At 31.4% G+C, this 27,895-nt stretch overlaps 1 protein-coding gene and 1 non-coding gene across 3 annotated transcripts; both read left to right on the top strand.

Annotated features, from left to right (window-relative positions):
- Positions 1-35: 35 nt before the first annotated feature.
- On the top strand, positions 36-27,178 carry LOC125060092 (somatomedin-B and thrombospondin type-1 domain-containing protein-like). Of its 2 annotated transcripts, none has more exons than XM_047664819.1 (6): positions 36-167; positions 8,575-8,893; positions 21,917-22,111; positions 23,013-23,136; positions 24,041-24,117; positions 24,876-27,178. In XM_047664819.1, exons 2-6 carry the CDS (start codon positions 8,662-8,664, stop codon positions 25,076-25,078), a joined length of 831 nt encoding a protein of 276 aa, XP_047520775.1. In that variant the 5' UTR covers positions 36-167; positions 8,575-8,661; the 3' UTR covers positions 25,079-27,178. The 2 variants fall into 2 exon arrangements, with proteins under 2 accessions (XP_047520775.1, XP_047520770.1); XM_047664814.1 differs by having other exon boundaries at positions 66-167; positions 8,628-8,893.
- On the top strand, positions 8,378-8,449 carry Trnat-cgu. The gene has a single exon. It is a non-coding gene; the product is annotated as a tRNA-Thr (tRNA).
- Positions 27,179-27,895: the final 717 nt, after the last annotated feature.

Below are 27,895 nucleotides of genomic sequence, written 5' to 3'. Positions count from 1 at the left end.
TCAAAATTATATATATATTACATTTCCTTATGTATCACAAAAGCTCTTCAAGTCAGCTCTGGCCACGGCAGAGCTTCCCCGTGCGTCGAGAGTGACGCACGTGCAAAGGGCTCGCGGCCGGCCGTTACGGAAAAAGTTCGATTACGTGTAGTGACTGTGACGTATACGTAAGTATATTTAATTTTTTAAGCGTATTTTATTGTTTTAGCTTACATTCGTTGAGTAATAAAATATCCAGCAAACAGCATGATGAAATCTATAATAATAAGCAGCTCTTCTGAGGATAAATAATTAGTATTTCGTTTAATCTCAATTTAATGTAAAACAATGTATAAATATTGTAAGTCTACCCCTTTTGGCTCACCCAGTCTTACGCAGTGCAAAGAAAATATTTACACTAAAAAGCAATATCCGTGTTCAAATGTTGTGATCTTTATGAAACAGGGTGAAATGTCAGAAGGGTATTTACACCAGTAGGTATTCTTTCCACAATTTCAAATATTATATCAGGTTCCTTTTTCAATTAATACGGTTTTATAAAAGAATAATACACGTGATATAATGTAACGTTACCCCGAAACTATAGATTCTCAACTAAATTTGTAAGCTAAAAATGAATAAAATCGATTTATTAGGATTTTATTTGTCTTACTACAGATACAATAACATTATAACAAAACGATTATCAAAGTTGCTGGCCATAAGAAACATTATAAGAAAAAGAATCCATACACTCGAAATTAAAAAAGGAACGCAAAAGAGACAATGCGATGCCATATTAAAAAAAGCTTTGTGTCATTGTACTGTCTACCGGCTTATTACAACGGCACGTTTTTACAGTTACTTTTGTAAGAAATATTGTTGACACTCATACCTGTCTTACAAAAGTTCACGCTGAGCATGCATAATATAAGGCGCCACAAAAGGTGTTTACACGCGTCGAGTCTTAAGAACGTTGTTATTTTAAGTAGAAAGCGGAATTAATGTAAAATATCTATTAAGCGAAGATAAATAAAGTTTGGTGACGCCAGGTTATTTATAGGGAAATATATAATAAAAATCGTAGATGTTTTATGGAAAACAACTATCCAATGTGTTTCTCTTTCAGGGAATTTATTACATCTCGAGATTCATTAAATAAGTCATTGGATTGTATTATAAATGGATAAAGTAAATTGTGACCAAATAAAAAACAAACCAAGCACTTTTATTAGCCAATATTACGATGTTGTTTAATAGTAATTTAATTGTATATTGGAGACCGAAGGTAATAAAAAGATCTATTTCAAACGATAGTTTACAAGCGTGTTCGTAACATATATGTGAATTCAACTCAATGGGTTTGGATACAAGAGGTCTGTAGAGCGGATATTGCGACCCGAAGACCACAATGCCTTATATAGCTTTATGTTTTTCTGCTGTTTGATTGAAGAAAACATGGACTTTTCCAATACGTTTTGTTATCCTAGATGAATGTTTTTTCTCAACAATGTAGAATATAATTGTTATAAACAAAAATATTGAACTAACATTTCTTTATAATGGGCTTATTTTTGATTACTTATGGTGATTATGACAAATTGGTAAGTTTAATTTTGCAAAGTATTGGCTTGAAAAATTTAAAATAAACGTTTATAATTTTAAGAACCCGCCAAAACGTTTCTCTAGGCAAGATGGCTTCACACCAATCCCTACGACACGTTAACAAACGTCACGTTTTTAAAGTGTCAATAATCTTTCTTAAATCACATAAATACATATAATTATTTCACTAAAAATAATTATCAATCAAAAAATCAGTTAAAGAAATATTGTAAATTAAGGATTTTTTGATAAATTCATGATTATTTACAACTTTTACTTCATAACGCCTTTTAAAGTCATGTTTTATTCAGTAGTATGATTTATAATTCAGGTTATTAATATAATACAATTATTTATTGCAATATTCATAATTCCAAAGAAAAACGTCGACATAATAACTGAATTCAGTTAAGTAAGTTACTTGTGATTTAAGCTTGAAATTACACATTAGTTTCATAAATACTACGTTTCTTACTAAATTTAAGGCTAAATAAATTTTAGTTGTGACACAGAAAATTAATTTGAATATACTAAAACGAAAAGAAAACTTGAATATAGGTACGCATCCCGTAAAAAAATTAAGTTATTAAAAGGCTCCGCACGGCTGGACATTTTAAAAAATATTTTGCGAGTCAGGATAATTGGTGAAATCTTTCCTTTAAATAATATTGCTCTAGAACAAGCAGTACAGTACAACGGTACATCGGCAAAACTACTACTTTTATCTCGTGTTTTAATTCCACGTTGGCGAAGTCACGAGCAGAACTGCGGACAAAGATTTTTACAGACATAGAAAAACTTTATAGTTTATTTTAATTACCCGAGAGTTAATGTTCTGCATTTGTTTGATTTTGTTTGTAGCGGATTTAAATTAACGATCTATTTGTCCCTCGTTTAATTAAAAGTAACATTGCGTTTAAATAATTAACGTTGAATTATTAAAAGGTCCTAAGCTGACAGTTTTATATTTGAGTATTGTATGTACATTGTACAGTTTCAATGTCAAATAATCAAGCGTCCGGACCCCGGCTACTTATGGATTTTTTTTTTCGCGCCATTAATAGTACGGTGCAGCTGGAAGAAGCCTATCTGTCACAGGACACGCTGATTACCAAAAACGGTAGTAACAGTAACTTAAATTAGTGTTAATATATAGGTAGTGTTAATATGAAGGTAAACTTTGTCGGGAAACCAGCAGTATTGAGGAATACTGATTCCTTTCCTATACAGAATCGAATCGAGGGAATAGATAGATTAATCTATGGCCAATATCAAGGTTGTAGCGCCCCTGATTCTAAAGTAATTTTTGAATTCGTCAAGTATGATGGGTGCTTAAATAGCTAGTTCCAACTTTTGATATAAAAATACATTTTTAATATTTCAAATTATAACTTGAATGTAGAAAGGTATACCTAGTAGGTTTTGTATATTGTAATTTCACCGAACACACAACAGTTTGTAGACATATGTTTCTTGAACAAATAAGAGTAATTTATGCCCCATGCCCCAAGGGACACATTCGACATTTACTAGGCTCTACTATCTCGGTCAGTTGATGAATATTACATACATATGTATAAACCTGATACATAAGTATTGGATCGAGATGTGAACCAGTGATTTGGAATCGATTATTTATTGCTCTATCAATGTATTATGAGAGTATTAGCTTAGTGGTTAAACAATTCGATTCTGGACTTGAGGTGAGGATGATTGTACGGTGTAGGAAACGGGCATGCCTTACCCAACAATCTGCTTATAAAATCAAACAATCAGCGCAACCACTATCAAACAAGGAGCTAATTTTTGACATGATTTGTTATCCTACTACGTAATATTATTAAACGCGAAAGTGTGTATAGATGTTTCTTACTCTTTCAAGTAAAATTAAAAAAAATGAATGAAACTTTACAATAATATAGATAATAGATAAAACTAACACATAGGATACAATATATAAAGATGCGTGAATTGTCCAAAATATCAAGTAAGTAGAAAAAAATCTACCATCTGCGAGCTATTCTGGCGTGCGCTGCCAAAATCTATAGAGTTACACATAAGTAATGTATGATGGAAATGTTTATCTTAAATAGTCAATATTTTTAGTAGTTTTTTTCTACGCCACGCTATTATAAGCTACTCGAAATACTAATCCTGCGACGAAGTCGGGCACCAGCTAGTATTATATATTCGGATAAAAGCGCTTTGTACTTAAGCCAATAATTTCAGCGATAACGAACTGTGTTGTGAACTCAAAATTCGAATAGTGCGTAGTAAACAAATTTGTAATATTGTTCTGTCCAAGTACGTATAAAGCCTAACTGTTAGACCCAAACAAGGCTGATAATTATTAATTTTACATACTATACTATTATAACATACTATTTATAATCCCGCACATTACTTTAGTTATATATGACAGGGGTTTTATAATGAGCCTACGGGACAGCCATAAGGTAGCTACGGCAGCCCATGGACAACAATGTTAGTAGGCGGCCTTTTAGGGAGGATTATGCTCTTTTTATAAATACAGTGTAAACTCTATATAACGACACTCAAGGGACTGAGCATATTTTGACGTTACAGAGAGTTGGCGTTAAATAGAAAGTAGAAAAATCTAGAAAAAGAAAAAGTTTATTTCAGACTAGCGTTAGTAATTATATAAAAATTCTTATTTGAACGCTATTGCATATAGTCTGTTATTTTCGCCTGACGCCTTTTGCTGCACCAGAAATTATGATGTGTTTTTTTACTTGTTTTATTCATATCTTGCGATATTAAGGCGATGATAAATCACTCTCAAGCAATCCTAATTTGTAATCAAAATAATGGATTTCTTAGAAAATTCGGTACGTATGATGCCGACAGTCGAATTTATTACCGGCTAGGACAATCAGCGACAAAAGAACGTTACACAATTCCGCAGTTTTAACTAATTTCGGCAACTTAAAGAGTACATTTTACTATTTAATTGTTGTTATTGAGAGTGGATAATACTATGTAGAGTGTATCATTGTATGGAAGACAAGCTAAACCAACTAAAGCCGAGTGATTTTGACGCTTGCGGGAGATTTTCGTTAAATGAAGTGACGTTACATGGAGTTTTCACTGTAGTTGCCGGTCATATCTCTACTATGTGGAATTCGACTTAGGTCCTTCAAAAGAATTTCGAACTAATTTTTTGAGAATTGGCACTCTGTTAATGTCAGTGTCTATGTCCATAAAATATCAGATGAGCCGCCTGCCCATTTGCCGCCTGTTATATAAAACATTACTTTAACACTTTGCTGCATATTTTTCGCACCCACGTTGGGAATAGAACTCTTGACAAACATTTGTGTAAGTGCTTAATTAGTTTTGACAGTAGAGTTTGCGGCAAATGGTGTTGATTAGCGACTAGCTTCCGAGTTTGACAATTTACTTGGTTTAACGTTTAGCAAATTAACGATAGTGTCATCTGTAAAATACTAATTTAACTTGTTAATTTTTAAATTAGTTTGTTTGTAGTATACAACGGTCACTAGGTGCCACTCAGGATCTCCGGGCTATTCACCATAATTTTTATTCGCGGAGGTGGTATAACATTACACCAGATACAGTTTTAAACGAATAGAAATCGCTTTATTAAATTTCATTATATACCTACCTTATTGATATTAACTTTTCACCAAGTAACTTTTTACCTTCGCAAAATGAAATATAAAAGCCAGAACTGACCTTTTTAAATTATCAAATCGGAAGAAAAATTTTATCTCAATGCTACTTCTACTTACATTTATTTTTGGAATGATACAATTTTAAATGGGGCTCTGTCAGAGTTGACAGTCTCTCTGTCAGTTGTGAGTGTTTTGGTGTTTCATTTGGAATTGAACGTAGGACCTTTATTTAAATTCAAATACAGTAAACACAATCTATTTATTATGGTCTAGTTCTAGTAGATTTAGTAACACTCGAGGATGCTGACGGTACTGCTCATTTTGTGGCGTTATATGGAAAGAATCGTTACATTATATGGACAAGGCAACCGAAGTATTACGATGCTTTAAAACCTTAGCTTACTTGAAACTTCTTTGGCAAACAAATTTTTAGGTCTTGTACATATTTACACAAATCTGAAACTTAGAGGGAGGGAATAAGGAAGATATGTCAGGAATTTAATGAATTTAATTGTTTATTGTATTAAAGTATTAAAAGTGTCGAAATTTAATACAAATTATTAATTTATTTCTCGATAATAAAAACTAGTGGCATTTTAATTTATAATTCGTCATTTGAGATTTCAATAAATTATTTTGCATAAAATATAAAATAGTAATATTTCATAAATTCTTCTTGATGAAATTTTATCGGTCTCAATCGCTCTCTCTCTTTTCTTCGACAAAATCGCTGCACATCTTCGTGACGTTTCATCCGTAAACAAAATTTCACTTCAATAAAGCTAACACTGGTTTTAGAGATTTAATGGTTACCAACCACCGAGTCTCAAGTGTTATTAGAAATTATTAAAATTAAATGTAGATTATTAGATCAATTGTAGTTTACAGTATTGAACTGATAAGAGCTGAGATTGTGTCAATGTACCACCTTTAACACTGGAGATAGTGGGTGAACGACTTGTATTGCTTCCCTAAATAAGTTGTGACTTCATTAAAGTTTTATTACGCATTTAATATATACAATGCAGTTGTGTTTTTATGCGTTAAATAAAAATATTTATTGTAAAATTATATAAAAATAACCGTAAAACGTAGTTTCTAGTCACATGATAAAAGAGACAATGACATTCTCTTAGAGTGTTTCTGATCACTTTTCAATGACAAAAATTTTCTTTTTCTTTAGTGTGTATCTTGAAGCAATACTTTTATTTATACTGTGATGGTCAGTTTCACCGCCATTTGGATGTTTGAAATATGTTCTTATATAAATTATCCAAATTAGATCGGAGTCAAAAATAATACGTTAGAAACTGGTTGCTAACTCTAAATTAAACAACATTTCGATTTGCAAGAGTATAAGCATGTATACATATTGTATTTCTTTCTAATTCGGTCTAATTATAAAGATTTTTATCTTTTTTCAACTTTATAAAGGATTTCATGCGTTTAGTTGTTTTGTCTTTTGGTATAATCTTTACTAACAATAAGTTTAGTTTTTTAACAGTTTCTTTTGTTTTTATACTTTCCTACATTCATATGGGTTCATACACTGCAATTTCCTATTATTTTATGTGTAATGCTCGCTAAAGGTAACTTTCACCTCTGTTTATGAAATACCCTGAATGAAAAAGGTTTCATTTGTGACATAGGTCGCTCGTAAATACAGTTACATACAACGCTAGGTCGGTCGATGTTGATTATAGCGTTTCCAAGAATATCTCTTTGAGAAATTTAAATTAAAACTAAAAAAAAATATTTTAAAGGTTTCTATTTCAAATAGTAGTAGTATAATATTGTGTTATTTTTATTAAAATCCAAGTATTCTGTGTTGCCATGCATGGCTCGAAAGATAGGATAGTATGATCCCAGCTACAAGGTTATCACACTAGGTCCTTTGTTTGAACGTTTAAAATACTGGATAACAAACGAAAATTATATCAAATATTAAACTTATTTGCTTATTAATTGTTGTCTAAAAACTTCGCAATATATTTCAAAAATTTTGACTTCAAATTATTATGTAAATACGAAGTGTGGTTTTGATAAAGTTTGAGTTTCATTAATGAGTTTACGAGTAGGCATTATGTTTTGAGAGATCTCTGCATATTAAATTGATAAGATAATAAGACTTATTTTATCTATAACAAAAATAGAGACACAGAATTTTTTTATCATTTTTGAGACCATGACTTTAGCGCCGGTCAATAATTAGGCTGTCCTGCTATAACGTACTATGTACGTACGTCAGAAGTTATTTTATAAAAAAATCCATAATAGACTTCGAATGACGGATGTCAAGCAGTGACATTCAAGAAGGTCCTGAAGGTCCAGGACCTCGTCAGGTCAACTCAGAATTTAAATTTGTTATGTTACTTTGTACCAGGATTGACTCTGCTGCGGCCACTTAACTGCTGGGCTTGCTTTTGGTTCGTTCGCGGTACATAATAGCAGGACAAATAATTTGTCTGCTTTCAATGACCGCTGCTAGCAATGTGGTATATCACGATTTACGCTTTACTAGTTAGGTTGACACTTAATTTTATTTGCCAATTGATTTATGCAGACAAGTGAGTGACTAACTTAACTATCATAGCAGTTTTAACGTTACCGTGTATAATGCCTATATACCACTTGTTTACGAAGAGACTATAATCTGATTTTATGTGCATTGAAGAAGTTTAAAAGAGTAAGTGTGGAGTTTCTTGCCCATTCTTCTCCACACGAAACTACCTTTTGGAAGGGGCAACTAGAATCATCTTTATATATTTTTTTTTTGATGTTCAAAAGTGCCATTTTAGATGGTCTAATTGAAATAAACGATTTGACTTTGACTTTGACTTTGAAGAACAATATATTTCTCAGAACGGTTCAGACGTAAGCCGATTTATTCCAAATACAGTACTTATTGTATTCTTCTTTCAAAGTTTGAACAATGTTTTTACTGTTTAAATAAGTGTGAGCAGAATTAAATTATTTTGCACATTATTTTATATTTAAGCGACGGCATAGCGACCTAGCATAAAGATGAATGATTTCCAGTATACAACCATTACATTTTTTAATTTTGTTTGTTTGCATTTATATTTTTTCTATTTCTTACTATTAACACGATTAATAATTTCAAGACATTCCGCGACGCCTCTTTAGCTCAGTGGTAGAGCACTGGTCTCGTAAACCAGGGGTCGTGAGTTCAAACCTCACAGGAGGCAATATGGCATCCCTTCTTTTAATAATAACTAGCAAGTAGTGTTTTTATTATTTTTAAATATAACAGTAAATTTTTTATACAAGTATATTGACAAAAGTCTTATATAATAATATTTCTTTGTTACAGATCTTTACAATAACTAGCATCTCAACTAAAACCTTCTTATAACTTTCTTGCATAAAAAGTTTTAAAGCAATATTTCGTATTTCAAAAATGTCGCGGCATTATCTGTTGGCGGTTTGCGCGGTAATTTTGACAAGTCGCTGTGGCGCCAACTACTGCCGGGACGTCAACCTCTGCTGTCCGGGGCGTGACAGCTCTTGTGTTGTTCAGAAAACTCATCAAAATGCAATAATAGAAGACCTCACAGATAAACCATGTTATTGTGATCACGCTTGTATGAAACTGGGAGATTGCTGTCCTGATTTCCGAGAAACTTGTGGAGGTAAGAATTAAATACATAAATAGCAAATACAATGCTATCCTTCTTTTGTTGCGTTAGTCATAAATGCCTTTGTTGAATCTCCGCCTCGTTTAATAATGATTTTGAAGTCATAAATATTATGAATTACAGACATTTAATTACACGCTTATTTAAAAGCAGTTACCAACAATCATACCAATGTATGTATTATCAAAAGTTAGAAGTTATGTTGCGTTACAATAATCAAAATATAAGTTTTAGACCTTTTGTAAAGTCAGCGACTTCAAAGTTAATTATTATGTAACAGTGACGATAATGTTGGCATACTTTAAGCGTTTATTACGAATAGTTTAAAAATGATATTACTTGGAGTTGTCCGCGACTTTCAGATGACGATGGTTGTCTGAAATATATTTATATTTATTATATTTATATTTATAATGATAATCTAATATCCAACCATACTGTTTTAAGTGTGATTCAATACAATAAAAAAGGAATAATGACGATATTTAAACACAAACGTAGTTAAGGTTTATTTAATATGAGAAAAGTAGCTTAATATGCTTCTAGCATATTAAAAAGTATAAATGAAATCTCAAAACAGATTTAATTTATAATTCATAATATGCTTCTTTTTTAGAGTTTCTCTATTTGAACGGGCTTTCATGATTTTCCACTTTTCCTACGTATTTCCTTGGAATGAAACTCCTTGCGCTCACAGAAATTTAATTATAATTTTAATATAACATCAGTGTATTTTTGTTGTTAAAACTGAAAGGAAAGTTTTTAACCTTCTAACTATATATAAGGTAAGCTTTAATAACTCAGGTTTAAACTTTTTAATAGCTCGCACATCATTTGACAGCTCATTTCGTTATTTGGAAAAATCTAAGGAAAAACTAAGCAAATGGTGTTTTAAGTTTGAATTGAACTTCGATTTATATTGTGGAAGGTACTTAATAGCTAAAAAAGAATACGTACGATGTGGTAATAATAATAATTATTATTTTTGTTTACGTATAATCCTCCGGTCCGGTATTCCGGCTCCTGTACATCAAACTGAGGCTACAGATGGCCTTTAGATACCAAATGCTCAAAAATAATTTTATAGTTGTAAAAAATACTGTTTGCTACCTAGATACAAATTACGAAAAAAAATAATTGTCAATAATAACTATAAATGTACCTTAATAATTTTACTACAAAGACAGTAAATAGTTATAATCCAAAATACATTTTAATTAAATTTCTACGTATGTAGAAGCTAATGTGTTTTTGTTATTATATTGGCTATATATTTTAATAAGTGTTTATGTCGCAGCCAACTAGCTTAGTTAGCCGTTCAATCAAAAGACTAGCCTCTTTACGAAACAGCGCCTTTAACAAGCGGCCTGAATTATATTCAGCCGTAGTATTTGTTACCACATTTAATAAACTGGCTGGCTAATGCTTAGGACATTCGTTCGATTGTATGACGGAAATAAAAAAGCTGAAATTATTTATTTAAAATGTAACTTATTAGTGTTCTTACGCTTACTCTTAGTATCACTACACTCTTCCATACTCTTTTTCATTAAACTTTGAAAAAAATCATCAAATTTGATGCTGGCCGACGCTTTATTGACAGTTTGAAGTAGGTAGCAGAAAGTAGAACTAAATTGAAATGAACAGGACAAGCAAGTAATGTAACGTCATCGATTAAAGTAATTTGCCTAGCTGTTTGATCAAATGGCTGAATATCATTCAGGTCGCTAGTTAAACAGCGCTATTTAGTGAAGAGACTAGGCTGTTAATTGAACGGCTAATTAAGCAAGTTGGCTGCCACATAAACACTTATTAAAATATAGCTATAGCATTTATTGGATACCAACGCTAACCCACCTCCCTCCCAACTATAAGTATCTAGTATATATAAGAAATCTTGTCAGGGTGACTTTATAACAATAGCTTTCTATATATATACATTATCTTTAGGTTGGATCACGTTATATGGATTCATATTATCTGTCCTAATTGTAGGTTTTAATAAACTTACCCTAAATACCTATTGAATGTTTTGTCCTCATAACACTCGAGTCACTTTGATCTTAAAAAAACATTTATTTCATCATAGGTAACACAATGTACACTTATGAACGTCTAAAAATAAATATATATGAAATGCTATAAAACAAAAGAGCGCGGCGAAAATGAATTTTGAACACGTTTTGGATCACATTTCAAATTGACATGTATATTTCAAAACGATAAGTTTAATTTTGTTTTATAAATTCTATTAATTAATAAAGGTAAAAATCATCAGCAATCAAAAAGATTTAATAACCTTACATCAACAAGAGACTTAAGCCTAACTAAGGAGGCGACATCAGTAATATCCTGAGGCAAATTTCTCTCACCATCAATTTTAATCTAAAAATACACGACCTTTGACGATTTTCCGTAACGATACGATATAAATTATCGGAAAACGTCTCCCTAATAGAAATTTTTATAAGCATCTGTTGGGAAATGGGACAAGACAGGAAAAGAAAAGTAATAATTGTTCACGATGTTTCAATTTTGAATTAGAGGTTGTTTTATAACAGGTGGTTCAAAATCCATAATCCAAAAAATTTGGAGATAGATGCTTAAAACCAAAATTAAGAAATCGTGAATACTTTAATGTTATAGAAAATTTTAAATAATATTCATTCATAACATAAATTTACCAGATTGAAAGATAAACACAATAAATAATAATTACTTAGCGCCATAGTAATGTCTTAAAACACTATAAATGATTTATTTGATTTTATAAAAATATAATGCCTTGTGTTTCAAAATTCCAAAAAGTACAACAAACTTTCTTTTCTACAATTTTGTTAATTAATATTTAATTTTGCCTTCACGACCTATTATGTATGCTTTAAATATTAATATGCGTTCTATAAAAATATTTAGAGTTTTTGTCTTGCTACGCGTTTGTCAGTAATATGCGAGTTAGAACTTAAGTAGACGTCAAAATTAATTCTAAAGCAATACAATATGATAGTACATCCTCCTGCAATGGGCCTGGGAACTAGAACAATAATGTGGTACCTACTAACGTAGTATGTGTATTAAGTTGTATGTTTTCCTATATAGAGTTCTTGAAAACAACATTTTACAATAGATAGGCAGATCGATATGAGAACTGGCACTAAATGTAAAATTAGAAGCATTTATATGTATTTCTTTACAGACAAGTCATAAGTGTACAAAGTGTTACCAATATGATTAAATGATTTTTGAATTTTGATATCTATACGTTTATATTATAAAAGTTGGTCATTCTTATTTTGAATTTATATGATTCAAGTTATTGAAATGAACTGTTGGCAGTCTCCAGTTAATTACAGTTGTAATTAACAAGGACTAAAATAAAACGTCAAAGGACTTCTTTGGTTCAGAATTATTATGATTTGATTCGACTTTTGAAATTCAACGACTGGAAATCTCTTTTTCATTCTACTTTTATTGGATTTTTTAATATAAAAAATAAAATATGTACGTTTAGTATTAATTTATTTTATAGTAATGTTTTACGCAAGCATATTTAAATAAAACTTCAATGTGACTGACAATGTGACACACGACTGCTGTAAAGCACATTTGTATAAGGTGTTAAATTTTTTCTGCATAAACAACAATGACTATCCGATATGTGTAATTAATTAGTACAGAATCCGGTCTTTTTTTTGTAAATAAATATGACATATTTAAGTCGTTGTATGAAAATAACCATAGACTTGTTGTATGTATTAAATATTTTAAATGAATAAAATTATATGGAAGAAATTTAACGTTAATCTAAATTGAATATAATTAATTTAACTTGCCATTAAATATTACGTGATTTGATATATTTTCATTTGAACATTTCACATGTTAATCGCATATTGTTTAATATAGTAGAAAAAGTAAAAATACCGAAACACAATTTTGCCCTGACATAAAGCGTCAAGTTGTCACTCTATTAATTGACAACATTTCAGAGTTTCAACATGAATATAAAATAATGTTTCTTTAGTTTTTCATCTTCATGACGAAACAATAACAAAATACGAAGTATTAAAATTATGAAAACTTAAATTGACAATAATAATAGTGCAGTTCCTTATCGCGCGTTGTGAAAGGGGGCTAGACGGAAAAAATTCTTACGAAAAGTTGTCATGACACTTTTTTGCTATTTGCTATTGTAATACACCGGTTCTTGTCCGATCACCGAAGTTAAGCAACGTCGGGCGAGGTCAATACTTGGATGGGTTACCGCCTGGGAACACCACCTCGTGATGTTGGCTTTTATTTTTCGTCGTAAGATTGGTGTCGAGAAAATCTATCATACTGTTATGATACCAATTAACATATAAATTAATCGAAAGAAATTTCGTTCCATCCGGGTGTCCCTTGACACCTCTAAAGTTTTTTATAAATTTACAATTATTTTACATAATTTTAAATTCAACCGACGTTTCGCGCGCTTTACAGCGTGCGTGGTCACGGTGACTGAAGACAAAAGGTGTTGGATGTCAAAAAGTATCACAGCTGTAGAAAAAGTTGCATTATCTATTTATTTCCCCGGAGTTGGTATCGACTAAAAGATGGAGGGTTTTGGTAAAAAGGCTCACGGTGTCCTCTTTAAATGTGTAAAGGTTATGTCAATAAAAGACAATATTCCTTTAAGTTTTTAATTAGGATTTGTCCTTTTTTTAAAATAGGCTAATTTTCTCCTCGTGTTCTTTAAATGGATTAATAAAGTTAAAAAAAAAAGTTTTGTATTCGTAATTCAAACAGACTGAGTGGAATTATATACTGCCTAAAATAATATCTTTTTTTTTAAACACAATTATTGTAATCGGTAGGGTGACGCCTACTTACTTTTACTCCGTTATTTTATTGAAATAGTTTAAAATATTAATTTAATAAAACTATAAACAAAATACACCAACTCGAATAAGTATGTTATAACAGGATATTTTTTATTTCTATGAATGATGTGCTAAATTTATTGTTTGAAAAGTATCGCTATATTACAATTATACAAATTTCCAACGAATACGCAGTCCCTTGACATACTCTAGGGATAACAAAGGAAACGCTGCTCTAAAAATGAAATAAGTCCAGAAAGGTATTCTGTGCACATTTTTGTATATAATATAGTGTTAAGGTTATAAATACGAAATTGCTCAGTACGTTTTAACCTTGCCTCAGTTTACGACAGCGTAACTCAATTAAAATTTAAATATACGTATATTCATTCGCATATTATCATGCTATTATTTTCTAACCGTTTTCAAAATACCGACTGAGGCTTATTTAAAAATATTATGTATAATTTTACTAGGAATTATTAATCATATTTTGTCCTATATAAAAATATTTATATATTTATATTTAATATCTTAAAATAATAATTTGTGTTGCCTTTGCATTAATACATAACGTAAAAGGATGAACAGTTCGATTGACAGACTTTTTATAAATAAATAAATACACAAGGACGCAATTGACAAAATAAATAATTGACTAAATTTTTTAAAGGACCATTTTTATACCAAAACGTAGTAAAGAAAAATGTTTTATTTTCATGCTCTCATAATTATAAGACTTTGTATTAAGTTTTCTGATCGTGATTATTTATTATTTTAAAATAACAAATTATTCTTCTCTCTATACGTATTTGTAATTTGAAATTTTTACGGTTTTTGATTAATTACATCAGTAGAGTCATAATTGGTGAAGGTATTCATATATCGCAAAATTAATCTTTAAAATATTGATATTATGTATACTAGAGTTTAACTTTACTAAACTCTAACCGTATTTAGTAAGTTTAAATTAGTATCAAAGTTGCATGTATTCGTGTTACGTATTGTAATAAATGCAACATAATTGAATTACACGAAGCTACCCAGTCTTACAAAGTGGAATTAGCGATGCGTAAGTCCTTTGTAGTCGCTCTTAAGTTCAGAGAATTCATTTGGTTTATTAATGTTAGACTATTAAATGCCTTTATCTAGAAGAATTTTTGTTGATTAATTCCATTGTTTGCGAAATTATTATTTATCTAAGATTACCTATTAATATATACAATATATCATTGTCGCTTTAGAAACATTCAATGCTACTCGTACTCTAGTTTCGCGTTATTATTATTTATCAATACAACTGGAAATAGATTTATTTGGGGTAAGCTACAAGTACTTGAACAATCCCCGATACAAAAGAATATGTTTTGCCTTAGCCCGTTCGAAGTTTATCATTAACCAGCCATTAAAAAGGTCGGCCGTGTCAACCGCTACAACCTTAATAGGCCTCAGATTTTTGAATCTGTTTCATGATCATTTGTCTATCTAATAAGCAAGTAGGTGATCAGCCTCTTGTGCCTAACATACGCCGTCGACTGTTTTGGGTCTAAGGCAAGCCTCACGATGTCTTCTTCACCGTTCAAGCGATTGTTAAATGCGCACATAGAAAGAAAGTCCATTGGTGCACAGTTAAGGATGGAACCTTGTCAGGGATGAGAGTCGCACACTGAAGCCACTAGCCCAACACTGCTGACTTTGTGTACTGTTTCCTACTGTGTGTAGAAAATAACAAAAGTAATAAAGGCAACATTTATTACGTTTTACAAAAGCTCATAACATGGTTATCGTGATTCAATAGCCAATGACCTCACAAATTCAAATAGTCGATCTCAACGTCGCATCAAAAGGGAAGTTCGGTGGAGCGCCTTAATCTCGTTATGGCACAGACAGACCTCATCCGTGTTCAGTGCTCCGTTACAATATTGACGAAAATATACTTCTTTAAAAGTTCAATGAAAGGAAAGTAAAGCGTTTTATCTAAGGGTTATGAAATTGGGACGTATTCAAGATATTTAACATTACAATATTGCCTTTTCAATCAAAGAAACATATTAAACTTTATTAACGGTAATGTGCATTTATAATATTTGTATCATTCGGCTAATCTTGTGATCGCAACTCTAAATATGAAACTGAATTGTATTGTTATTTTTGTGAATAAAATAGCTAACTCAAGAGTATTAGTACATACTCTGATAAGTTAACTATGATTAGTTATTTGTTTTTCTGGTTTCTGTGATTCCCAATAGTATGAATTATTATTCAACAAAAGTCCAGTATTAAAGTTAGACAGAAAAAACTTCAGGTATCCTTCGTAAATATTTTCTTTAGAAGTAAAGTCTAGAACTTTTCTTTAGGGATTTACAAATTTACTTGCATTAACTGTGAACATTTCAACTGAGGATTTGATTTATAACTATATTGGCCCGATGTTATAAGTTATCATATAAAGAAAACGAAAACCGTTTAAATTCCAGTTTATCCACTAATAGTTACTAAATTATGCAAATTAATTTAACACTCATTAATATGTTAAGATCAATTTAGGATATTCATTAATTTTGAATATGATCATTTAAAAGTGACTTTTAAAGTGAATTTTTTCCGAGCAAAAACCACTTTTTAACGGGATTTTTTGTTAAGTTAACTGACATGCCTTTTTGTTGATATATAATTTTTGGAATTTTAGTAATATCGATCGATCGATAGCTCGAATGTCAAGGGAACGGCAAAAATATTCGAATTGACGAGTTTTCGACTTAACAAGAACTTCGATTACTTCAGCATTTATACACATGATTTAAATGCTGATGTGTATTTTTCGATTTGTAGAGTCGAATTTGAATAACAATTCAACTTAAGTTTTGTAGTATATATTTTTTATGAATGTATTAATTTATTGCCCGAACCCGAACATTCATTTTGGATTTAATTGCTATTATTTCGGGGAATTCCAAGTAAGACGTCATTATATTTGACTAACATCGACTGAAGGGTCTCCATTAGTTCTCCATAACTCATCATTTACCTAAAAAAATAGAATTGTGCGACCATCATCCCTGAGGTCGAGCATTCGAATCACTGCTGTTTGAATCACCAGTGGAATCTTTCTACAAGTGCAATTAGCACTTTCTCCTATGGTGAAGGTTTACCATCCGATGTTTACATCGTTAGGAAATCGATATGTCTAAAACCCAAAAATCTATGACATGTGTCAGACAGAAGGATGATCACCTACTTGTCTATAAAATAAAAATGATTGAAGAAACGGATGCAATCTGAAACCAAGACCCATTTAGGTTGTAGCGCGACTGGATTATTATTACTATTAATTTATCATAAAAAAGTATATTATATCTGGGTTAAAAAAGTGTAAAAGTGAAGTTTGTTGGCCAGAAATAATAAGGTAAAAAACTGGAATGTTTAAATGAAAAAATATCTTGTTAGAGCCAATTTAAACTGTAAAATTTATTCTGTATATTGTCACTACCCGAGCGGTACTTTGAAGAAAATTTAATAAATCACTATTAATTCTCGCTTGCTCTAATTTACAGTTACTTGGAACGAACGTTTCAAATTGACTCTGCGAGAAAAATTGAAAAACTTTTAGCGGGGCGAAATAATTTATTTGCTCGATTTTTCCTAAATAAAATTTCATTTATAATATTACGTACCAACTGATGCTTACGTTCGTTTACACAGTCTAATCTTTCTGTAATACATACAAGATAATGTATTTATTAGCTCATAATAGTAAATATACATCATAGAAATAAATATTTATAAAATAACTAAGAATATCTTCCATAGTGAAACTTTGACGCAAGAGACAAATTGGTATCGTCTCATTATAATATTTACAGTATGTTAAAACATAATGTATATTATCTATAATCTCGATTTTATATAAAATCTGATATTTATGAGACGTAAGAAAATTCTCTCACTTGGAAACAATATTTTTCTTGAAAACAAAAGGGAAAGGTACCCTATATGCTAATTTAATATCTGAGAAGCAGATTTATTTTAAGAAATATTTTTATTTCCCCCTCGGACCGTCATTATTTAAATGTAATTGAAAAAGTCTGACTTTTGTTTGACGATGTTCTAAATATTGCTAGGGCGTGACGAAATAACATTATATAGGTACCTATTCTCACTTGAATATGTCTTCTTAAAGGCCGGCAACATATCCGTAACCATCCTGCCGTTGGACTGCCGTCACTTTATTCGAAGTGACCTGCTTTTTTGATTGAAAATTGTTTTGCTTCCAATAATAAAAGCCTTGCAAAGATACGGTATAATAATCTTTGTCTTTAATTCAGAAATGAAAGGTTGATAATGTTTTGAATAACTAAACTTTTAGCTATTTTTAAGTTCCAACTGTAGGTACTCAAGGCGGCTTCTTAAAATAAAGTGTGAGGAAAGTAAACCTACTATTTTATACTTTCATCCCTCGCGAAATGGTTTAGTACAATGACCGTCATTTATTTTTATGTGGAGTACCTAACGTTTGCTAGTACTTTATGCATTAAAACACGCTTTTATCAGCTCTATTAAGAAAGTAAGCTCCACTAAGATGTTTAAAACTATGTTAGTATAAAATATTTTACTGCGACTACACCTAGATAGCAGTGTTGGCTTAGTGGCTTGAGCACTTTATGACTATGTGCGCATCTAACACATTATGAAACATCATGAGAAATCCAAAAATGGCAAGTGACATCGTGAAATAAAAATTATTAAACGGGTGCAATCTGAGGCCACTAGATAATTATTATTATACCTAAAGGTTCAAAAATATGGACGCAAGACTATATCGCAAAAGGTACAAATAATATATTCGCACTGTGTTTACTCAATTTAATCGCTATTTAAATACACATAAGATCAATAGAAACCGCGAGTCCACCAAAAATTATTTCGCTAGCAGAAAATTTCTAGTTTTCGTTAAGTACCGTTAATTCAAGAGTATCGATCATAAAATAACTCCTACATATAAAATTGTCAAAAGAAGCCGGTATTTACCAAATCGAAAGACGCATTATTTGTTTGCTATTGTGTATTGTTACGAAAATATCCTTTTTCCTAGAGAAATGTGTTTTAATCGACGCCCGAGTGCTTCGTAATTAATCAAGTTAATTGGACTTTTGTTCGCAATAATTTAGACCCCAATGAAGCAAAGTGTTTCAGAAAGGCATCTAATCATGTTATAAATGTATTGGAGTATAAAGCGGCAAACTTTGCGATTTGTTCGGTACCTTAGTTCATCGCCCGTTTATGCTTTTTTAATGGGAATAATAACAAAATTAATAAATGTATAATAATAAAACACATAACATAGAAATGTCTTCATACGGAATTATCACGAAATAGAAGATCCTAATGAAAAATATAGTAGTTTTTAACACGGTTGCCTGATAAAGAACGCTTACAAATTATGCCTCTTTCTCTCTTAAATTTTTAACGACTACTTAGACAATATACAGCCTTGAATTTTATTTTTATACGAGAGTTATCTTACCTAACTTTAGTTAAGTTACATATAAATATGTTAGGTAATAATTAGAAGCGTAAACCAAACAATCATCGTACACTTTAAGCCAATATTGAGCCCTTTAGTTTTTACCACACTTATAAATTGTATTTTAACATTTTCGTTTCCGATAATGTCCAATAACATAAGTGTCATTTAGATTTATGAACCCTTAGATAAGCCAAGTTTGTTTTTTGTTAGCGTCGCAACTCCACTACGCCTAATTTTGTGATAGTTATAAACTCATATTTTATACCATTAAAGTCAGTTATTACCCAGATTCAAACAAAGACTTTTATTTGAATATATATACCACCACAAAACTTAATTCGGTCTCTGAAGTTTTAATTTACTCTACTTAAGATACCATTAACAACATTTAATAAAGTTTGTGTCCCTACTTTGGACCGCCGCGATAAACTCCGTAAAAATACCACGGCGGCAATGAATATTCAATGAAAATGAATGCCCATTAAGTAACGGCCGTTTTTTAAGATGTTAGAAAAACTCATTATAAAAATAGCAACCATTATTCCATAAATTATGAAAATGACTAAATTGTTTTGTGAATATAGTTGGCGGTTAGTGGTTTTATGTTAAAACTAAAAAAAATGGAGATCAGGGCCTGAAGTGCATATTATTCTATTTTACAAAGGGACGGTGTGTCTTATTATAAATTTTTTGAATATTTGTAAAGACTTATAATGTGAAGACATTTACCATTTCCAATCCTGGCGACATCACCCTAACTTATCTAGTTTAAACAGTAAGGTACACGCTGACCATGTCATTGGTCTTCAGCTGAAACAATGAAACAAAAAGGGTTCTTTCTCATGATCCTCTGCTATGGCTCAGTGGTGATGTCATTAGATTAATAATTATCTTTTATTTGGCGAAACTGCATACGATTTTTGTCAAAATATAATAATTGGATATACTAAAAGGCCATTTGTCTAAAATAAAAAAAAATATTATTGTACTATTTTAATAATAATGTTCCATTTATGCGGGCATAAATGTGTCGGTCCAATGTAATACACACACACACACACACACACTTTTATATGCTGATACTAATAAAACACTAATATGCATATGCAATGCAACTTTTTTGGTTGAAAAAACAAAACAATTCGGACAACAAAATATTGTTATTACATTCTCATTAGATCCTTGTTTAAAAATGCATTTTATTTTACCCCGAAGCTGTTAGTTCCGAGTGACTGCAATTTTCTGTTCGCCCACTGAACTGGAAACTGGTTTTACTGAAATGAAAAAAACAAGAGCAGCTTATAAAAATATTACCATATTTATAGGTTCGATATGTGTTTGGTAAAGGTAAATTTGGAAATAGTATTCGATATTAGAACTTTCATAACATACTCATTGCCATCAATGAGTGTATGTGTTAGGTTTTTATTTGCCTAATATTTATTTCTCAAGTTGTTTGTCAAAATATTTTTTTTCATATATAATTATTAGAAAGGTCTCTTTAATTTTTAGTCAATCCTGAGCGTTTTGACAATTTTACTAGTCCTTGCATAGATAAAAAAAATAATAAAATAAAAATCACTTTATTTGACGAAAAACATTTGGTACTTACATTCTAAAGGTTATAAACATACAATATGCAACGAACATGCAACGAAGCGTTGTTTTTCACTATTAATTTTGGTCAACCTCGAACATAAAATAATTCTATGTGCACTAGCGATTAAACTAGGCCTACCCTGTATCTTAAACGCTAGTTCCTTCCAGTGTCTTTAACAATTTAGTTAGATTGTTTGTCATTAAATATTTATGCGGGTTATATTTTTATTGTTTATAAAACTAAATGAGGGTAGAATCATAGTAGATGTTATATAATATAATCAAATAATTTCCGCAATGCACTTAGAATAAGCTAGTTTCCCAAAGCTTGGACCAAATTCGACAATATCAGCATTTGATATTTACAACAAAGTCACTTTAGCTATTAGCAATTAATCTAAGATTTCCAAAAGGGATGCTAAAGAATTTCCACAGAATACCTGCACGGTTGCAATAAACTGAGTAATAACGGTGTTAAGTTTGAGAGATTGCCAGTTATCCAGCTTTATAGGCCATTAACTACCTCATTTACAGACATTATAGGTGTTCAATACTTCATATATTGCTAAGAATAATTTATTGTGTTTTTTAGGAATAGTCTATAGTTATACATATAATAAGCGATAGGGTTTGTTGGCATTATTCCTGACTAGCGCAGGTTCGGTTAATACCTTGTGTAACGTAGATATATTAATGATTTAAATGACTTTTATTTATTGGGTCTGCCACATGAGAACTAATTATTGGTTAGTTTCATATTTCTGCCATATTTCCAAAGCATTTTTTTGTTTTTTGCCCTTATTTGGTGCGCTTTGAATTTGCTTTTCCGTAATTACACACACAACACTTTATTACATTATGTCGTCCATCAGCTATATAATAGACAAAGTATCACTTGCGCCTTAGATTATTTCTTAAGTACTACGCATATTACCACAAACAGAGAAACATTTAGTCGATATTTTCAAACCTCAGACACAGTAACTTTTACCTCAGCGGCACAGAAATAAAACCTCATTATGATTTCAGTATTGGACTGCGTAGTCTCAAGCTGGGGTGACTGGTCAGAATGTGACACAGCCTGCGGCTCTGGAAGTATGGTGAGGAGTAGAACAGTCTTACAAGCGGCTGCGCACGGTGGTCGACACTGTCCATCGCTGGTCCAACGGAGAGCTTGCCAGGCCCATCATGGATGTACTGAGGATAGCGATGTACCTTTGAGAGGTAAGGCCACATCATTATTTATTATAAAATTTATAACTTATGGCAATTTTACAACTATTGTCTTTAGTTTACGCAAGTAACTACTTTAATGTACTAACATTTATAAATTTATATACAATTAAAATAAAACTTATGAAACGTATGAACGTGAATTTATAAACTTATTGACATAACTCGTGTCGAGTGCTTCAGGAATCTTGAAGCGAGTCACACTGAACACAATGAGATATGTTAATATTTTAATGATTTGACATTTATACCATTGAAAGAAGAATTATTTAAATTCTACAAATTTTTATTTCGAAATTAAAAATGTCGTGTAGTTTCCGTGCAAAGCATGTATATAATATTGTCGGTATATCAAAGGTATAGCAAACGTCGTTTTGCCATGTATATCATAATAAAAAATAGGGGTTGATCGTAGAGGGGTGAAAATTAGGGTTGTATGTATTTTTTAATGCTGTATCATAAAAACATTAAAAATTTATTTTATCTAAAAATTAAAAAAATAAATTTAGGGTTGGACTACCCTTAATATTTAGGGGGATGAAAAATAGATGTTGTCCGATTCTCAGTTATACCCAATATGCACACAAAATTTCATGAGAATCGTCAAGCCGTTTCGGAGGAGTTTAACCACAAACACCGCGAAACGAAAATTTTATATATTAGATAGACTTTTTTAACTACCTAACAAACGTATGACGTGCTAAAAAAGACTCAGACTATTGCTATAAATAATAAATACAAAACACAATATAACTTCAACCTTCGGTTTATTAAATCGTTTTTTAATTGAATTGCTATACGTTTAATACGTTTTGTTTTTGTTGGATGTTTTCTGTGTAAGCAATTAAGTGGTAAAATGTACTAAGCGCATGTTTTAAATACAATTTTGTAGAGGAATCAGCCATGATTCTACCGGGTGTGCTGTCTATGAGTCGTCACTCCAATGACACGGTGGACATCAGAAAGAACCTTCGATTAAGAAACCCTGATGATCCTGAATCCAATTCACATAGAGAGTAAGTTATTTTATGATATGTGTGTGTAAGAAACACTCATCATGTGTTAATTTTAATTGAATTATAACGGCTGTTAAAATTGTTTCCAGTTAATTGGAGTTTCTTGTGTTTTTCTGGTTTGCCTTTGATTTTTTTCTCATTTACTTAGAATCTGTACACTTAAAACAATTAACATAAAACTCAGCAATAAAGCTAAAGGGTCGCTACTGACGGTTTCTTCGCTGATAAGCGATCTCTTCTAGGTTTGTTTAGAAATCAAATAAGACTAGGTTAAAAAACCGACTTCACTTCACCGGGGAAGGCGGGGTCCTTTACTATGTACTTCGCTCACTCCAGTGAGGTTTCGTCCTGCCCTTCAGGCTATTGACCACCCCGCGGCGACTTAAGCCGAGATCCGAGTGGCGCAGCATCGGCGGTCGCTCTCAAATCAGTCGTGAAGAAGTCATTTTATGATTTGGCATTCTGATAAACAATAAACTACAAGCTCCCACCTTTTCAGAATGCCAAATCATAAAATGACTGCTTCACGACTGATTTGAGAGCGACCGCCGATGCGAAAACCGCTGTGTGAGTTCGAAAAGTGAGTTACAGAATCGCAAGGCAGGAATGATCTGAGAATGATTTCGTAAATTCAGTTATTGTTCACTTGTATATTAACTATCTATTATTTTATGTTTGGCCCACACTCGCTCTTGTTTTTAATTTTCTTAGTAACGAGCCTATAAATAATTTCAGTGTATTTATTGTATTAAAACGGAGCAATAAATAAAATGTATTAGATTTATTCCATATTACAAAATGCCGATTGAAAGAGAGGTTTGCTTTTTAATTTCCTGAATGTAACACGAAATGTAAAGAAATCAAAGGCACGCGGCGATGTTTTTAATAAAATCTGTTATTTCAGGTACTGCGTTCAGTTCGAAGTGTTGAAAGTTTCAAAAGCGTGTCACACCGACTCCGACTACAAAGCTTTACGAGAAGGTATTTTTAATGGAAAAATATTAATTTTGCTGAAACCAAACGTTCTTAATTCTTCATTTTTCGCTTTTGTGCTCTCTAAGTAAAAGTTGGAGAACCATTTTACTGCCCAGTTATTGTGACTTTGAGGGTTTGTTTAATGTTTATCCTTTAGAACATATTTACAAAGTTCATATATTGCTACAAAGAATGGTGTAAAAGTCTAATTTTGGGTTAACTAACATACTTTTATCGGTCTTTATTTATAACGCCAATTTTATGAATCATTGAAAGGCCCAGATGTTCTGTGCATTCTAAACTAAAACAAATATTGTTTCGCCAGGACAATATTTCGACCCCAGAACCCTGGAGATAAAATTTCGGTCGAGTTTCATATTTAAATTAAATATTTGACAATCGTTTTCAAAATAACTACAACTCGTTGCAATTACGACTGGTTTTAAGGATTAAGAGTCCTGGTATAAATCACGGCAGCCGTATAAAATTAATATCCAAGATTTGCGCAGTAGCGAGCGGTACCTATTTATACGAGATTTCCAGTTTACTAATACCGGCGATATGCCAGTAATGATTGTACCAACAGAACATACTACAGCGTTACCTGAATAGCCATAGCACAATTCACCGTTTAGTTAAGATGTCCAGTAACGATAATAACATACCTATACATAATAAGACTTCTGAATAAATTTTGAGAATTAGTATACTTTGTACAAACAATATAATGATTTTTTTTAATAAACCCAGCCATTTTTCAACAGGTAACACTATATGTGTGATGTGTGAAGCCGCAGCACTCAAACGCGATCTTAAATGGCGCTGCAGTGGTCATGGTGTGTCCGGCCACTCTACCAGATTTTATGCCTTAGTTGCCCCACATTGTCATGGCAAGTGGATCCGTGGGAAGGACAATCTTGACAAACGTAGCGACTGTTGTACAAAACCTGACTTTATTTTTGTATAAATGCCTCTGTATTTGACAAATTCATCATTTAGTGAAGTGTCATTCAGAAATATTGTTTGAAATTTGATTGTCTTAAAATATGGTTCACGTTTGCTTCGATCTATATTAATTTGCTGTTAACCAACAATTAAACCCTTCCTTGTTTTGTTAAGATAATTGTATTAAATTTTTAATTACAAACCTGTATAAAATTTATATTCAAGCGAAAATGTTAGGTTTGAGCTTTAATTATTTCGTTTACATTGCGTCAATATTACTGTAGGTGAATCATAAAATATGACCAAAATATGTAAAAACGAAGTTGTATTAAGTAAATGTTGATAACGTATATATATGTATACATTCAAACACCATAATTATTTAAGTAAGTAATAAAAACCACGCAGTTTAGGAAAAACATGTCATTTAAAATTTAAAAAAAAAAGACTCCAAGACAAGGCCACAGGTCTGTTAACAATTGAAACAATGAATGAAATCAAAATATTACAACTTATACACATCATATAGCTATCCAATTTTCGTCAATATCACTCCATTAAAAAAATAAAGTGTCTTAAATGGTACGTATTTGTAATTATTATTACAAAAGGATATAGATAAAAGGAGGTTGAATTTCGGAAATTTGTCAATAAAAACATTCGATTTGATTTCGATAAATTAACGAAGAAATTAATAGAGCTTCAGAATAAAATTTACTTATATATTTCCTAATAATTATAAGTTTACGACATCAAATAAATATTAAATGGATAATGAGACAGTTATTTGCTCATTGCTTATGTCATAAAACAAGAGAAAACATCTAATCTAAGCATAAAAAATTACCGAAATTGTGGATCTGTTCGACTCACCAAACCGAACTTTGTTTTGAAGGCTGTATTCCATAGAAAATTAATACTATGAATAATTTGCTGCCGGCGATGCTTCATATAGTCATAGTGTGGTTTCAATGGTCATTAGTAATCCTATACATGACCACAATATTCTCCAGTCTAACTTCATTGTACATGCAAATTGTCTATTAATGTAGTATGTTGGTTTCGCAAATTCATCTTAATAAATTAGTTATATCCTCTTGAGCTGTATGATTATTATTAAGCCGCTTTTCTATTATCTATTTAAACTTCACTTTCATTTATGATCCTACAACGTCAATATCGTTTCAATAGTTTTGAAAATAATTATCATAGGATTTTATATTCATAAAGATTATTTAGAATAAGTGTATTGTTTTTTTATTGGTGACTAATAATAAGACAGTAGATTCAAATTCATTTAATGCATCTCAGCTGAAATTAGGCGACTCCCAAAAGTGCTTTAACAAGAACTTTCAGCTTTCATTACGTATGCTATACGTACTTAGCAACTTTTTCGTACTCCTTACTTGTAATTCAGATAATAAAATAATATTTTGAGAGTAGTATCACAGTTTATGTATGTACTCGTATATCAGACGAGAGCACTTCTCGGCTGCGTTTCAGCGTTTAACCTCAAACCTAAATATTATATAATCATTCGGTACTCATTCTTGGCGCCAAAACCGTAATTTTTCAGCGCTTGTAACATATTGTATATCACCGTGTAATGGAGTCCTTGTACTCGACAGTATCATAAAATTATTTTATTGTAAGGGACTTCGGCTATAAAGTGTTGTACCAGATTGTAAGGTTATTAGTGTCGTTGCAAAACAAAGACATATATTTTTCATTTAAGGGGTTATTTTGTGCATGAAACACTTTTATATTTTAAATTAAATGCTGAGAAGTAATGGCTTAATCGAAAACAAAATATGTATCACATTAAACCTTCAAATGACAATTACTACAATTCGTATAGTCAAAGATTTGTACAACTCGTTTTATCTAAAAGGGACTGAAATTTCCAATGCTACAAACGAAAACTACACACGTTACAACAAACAAATACAAACGTTTATATTGCTGCAATAGGTACTTTTTATGTCAACTACTTTTCGATATTATTAAAATTGTCGAATTTTGTTATGCATGCTCTAGATTTAATGATAGGAACATATCTCAAATATTGTACTGTAAATATGTAGCATGTTAATAGATACTTAATAAACAAAATACGAAATTATTTTGCATTTTATTGTTATACTGTGTCTGTTTAAATTTTCATACAAAGGCTGGCCTCCAAAATGCTACTGGATTGTTATAGCATAGTGATCAAATTTTCAGTCTTTTGACGTGATAACGTCTTTAAAATCGTTTTAGTCGGGTGACATGTTCAGAAACTTGTGTCACACCAAAACCTCACGAGCGCGATCGCAGGTATAACGAGAGAGAGACGGACCGATCTCCCGTCTCATCTCGAGCGTTGCCAGTCATTCCGTGAATGTATGAAGAAAAATGTATATCATAGTCGAATAAGTAAACTTGTCATTTTACACCCGAAATTTATCATCAAAAGTGTGAATAAAACGATAGATGTAATTTAAAATTTGAAAAAATTGTTATCTTCATTAATTCCTTACTTCCCAAAAACTTATATCACCAATAAGACGTTATCACGTAAACATCTCGATCGTAAACCTACTTTACAAACAACCAATATTTTTTTTTCTTTTTTTTATGGCTCTGGCACGGTTTGTGTATTAGCCAGCGTCAAGTATAAGATTTTTATAATTCGTGCTTTTGCCTTAGAAATTCGACCATGTCCTCCATGTACGGTTTCGGCACTCGCCCGGTACCACACAACCCTCCTAAAGGCCGAGAACAAATTTAAATTAAATTAAAACTTGCCCTCGAACCGGGAATCGAACCCGGTACCCCTCACCTAGCTGCCACTTAATAA

This window comes from Pieris napi, chromosome 2 (assembly GCF_905475465.1).
Source record: "Pieris napi chromosome 2, ilPieNapi1.2, whole genome shotgun sequence".
NCBI lineage: Eukaryota > Metazoa > Arthropoda > Insecta > Lepidoptera > Pieridae > Pieris > Pieris napi.
The sequence above is the reverse complement of the archived record's forward strand: the minus strand, read 5'-3'. Positions and strand labels throughout refer to the sequence as shown.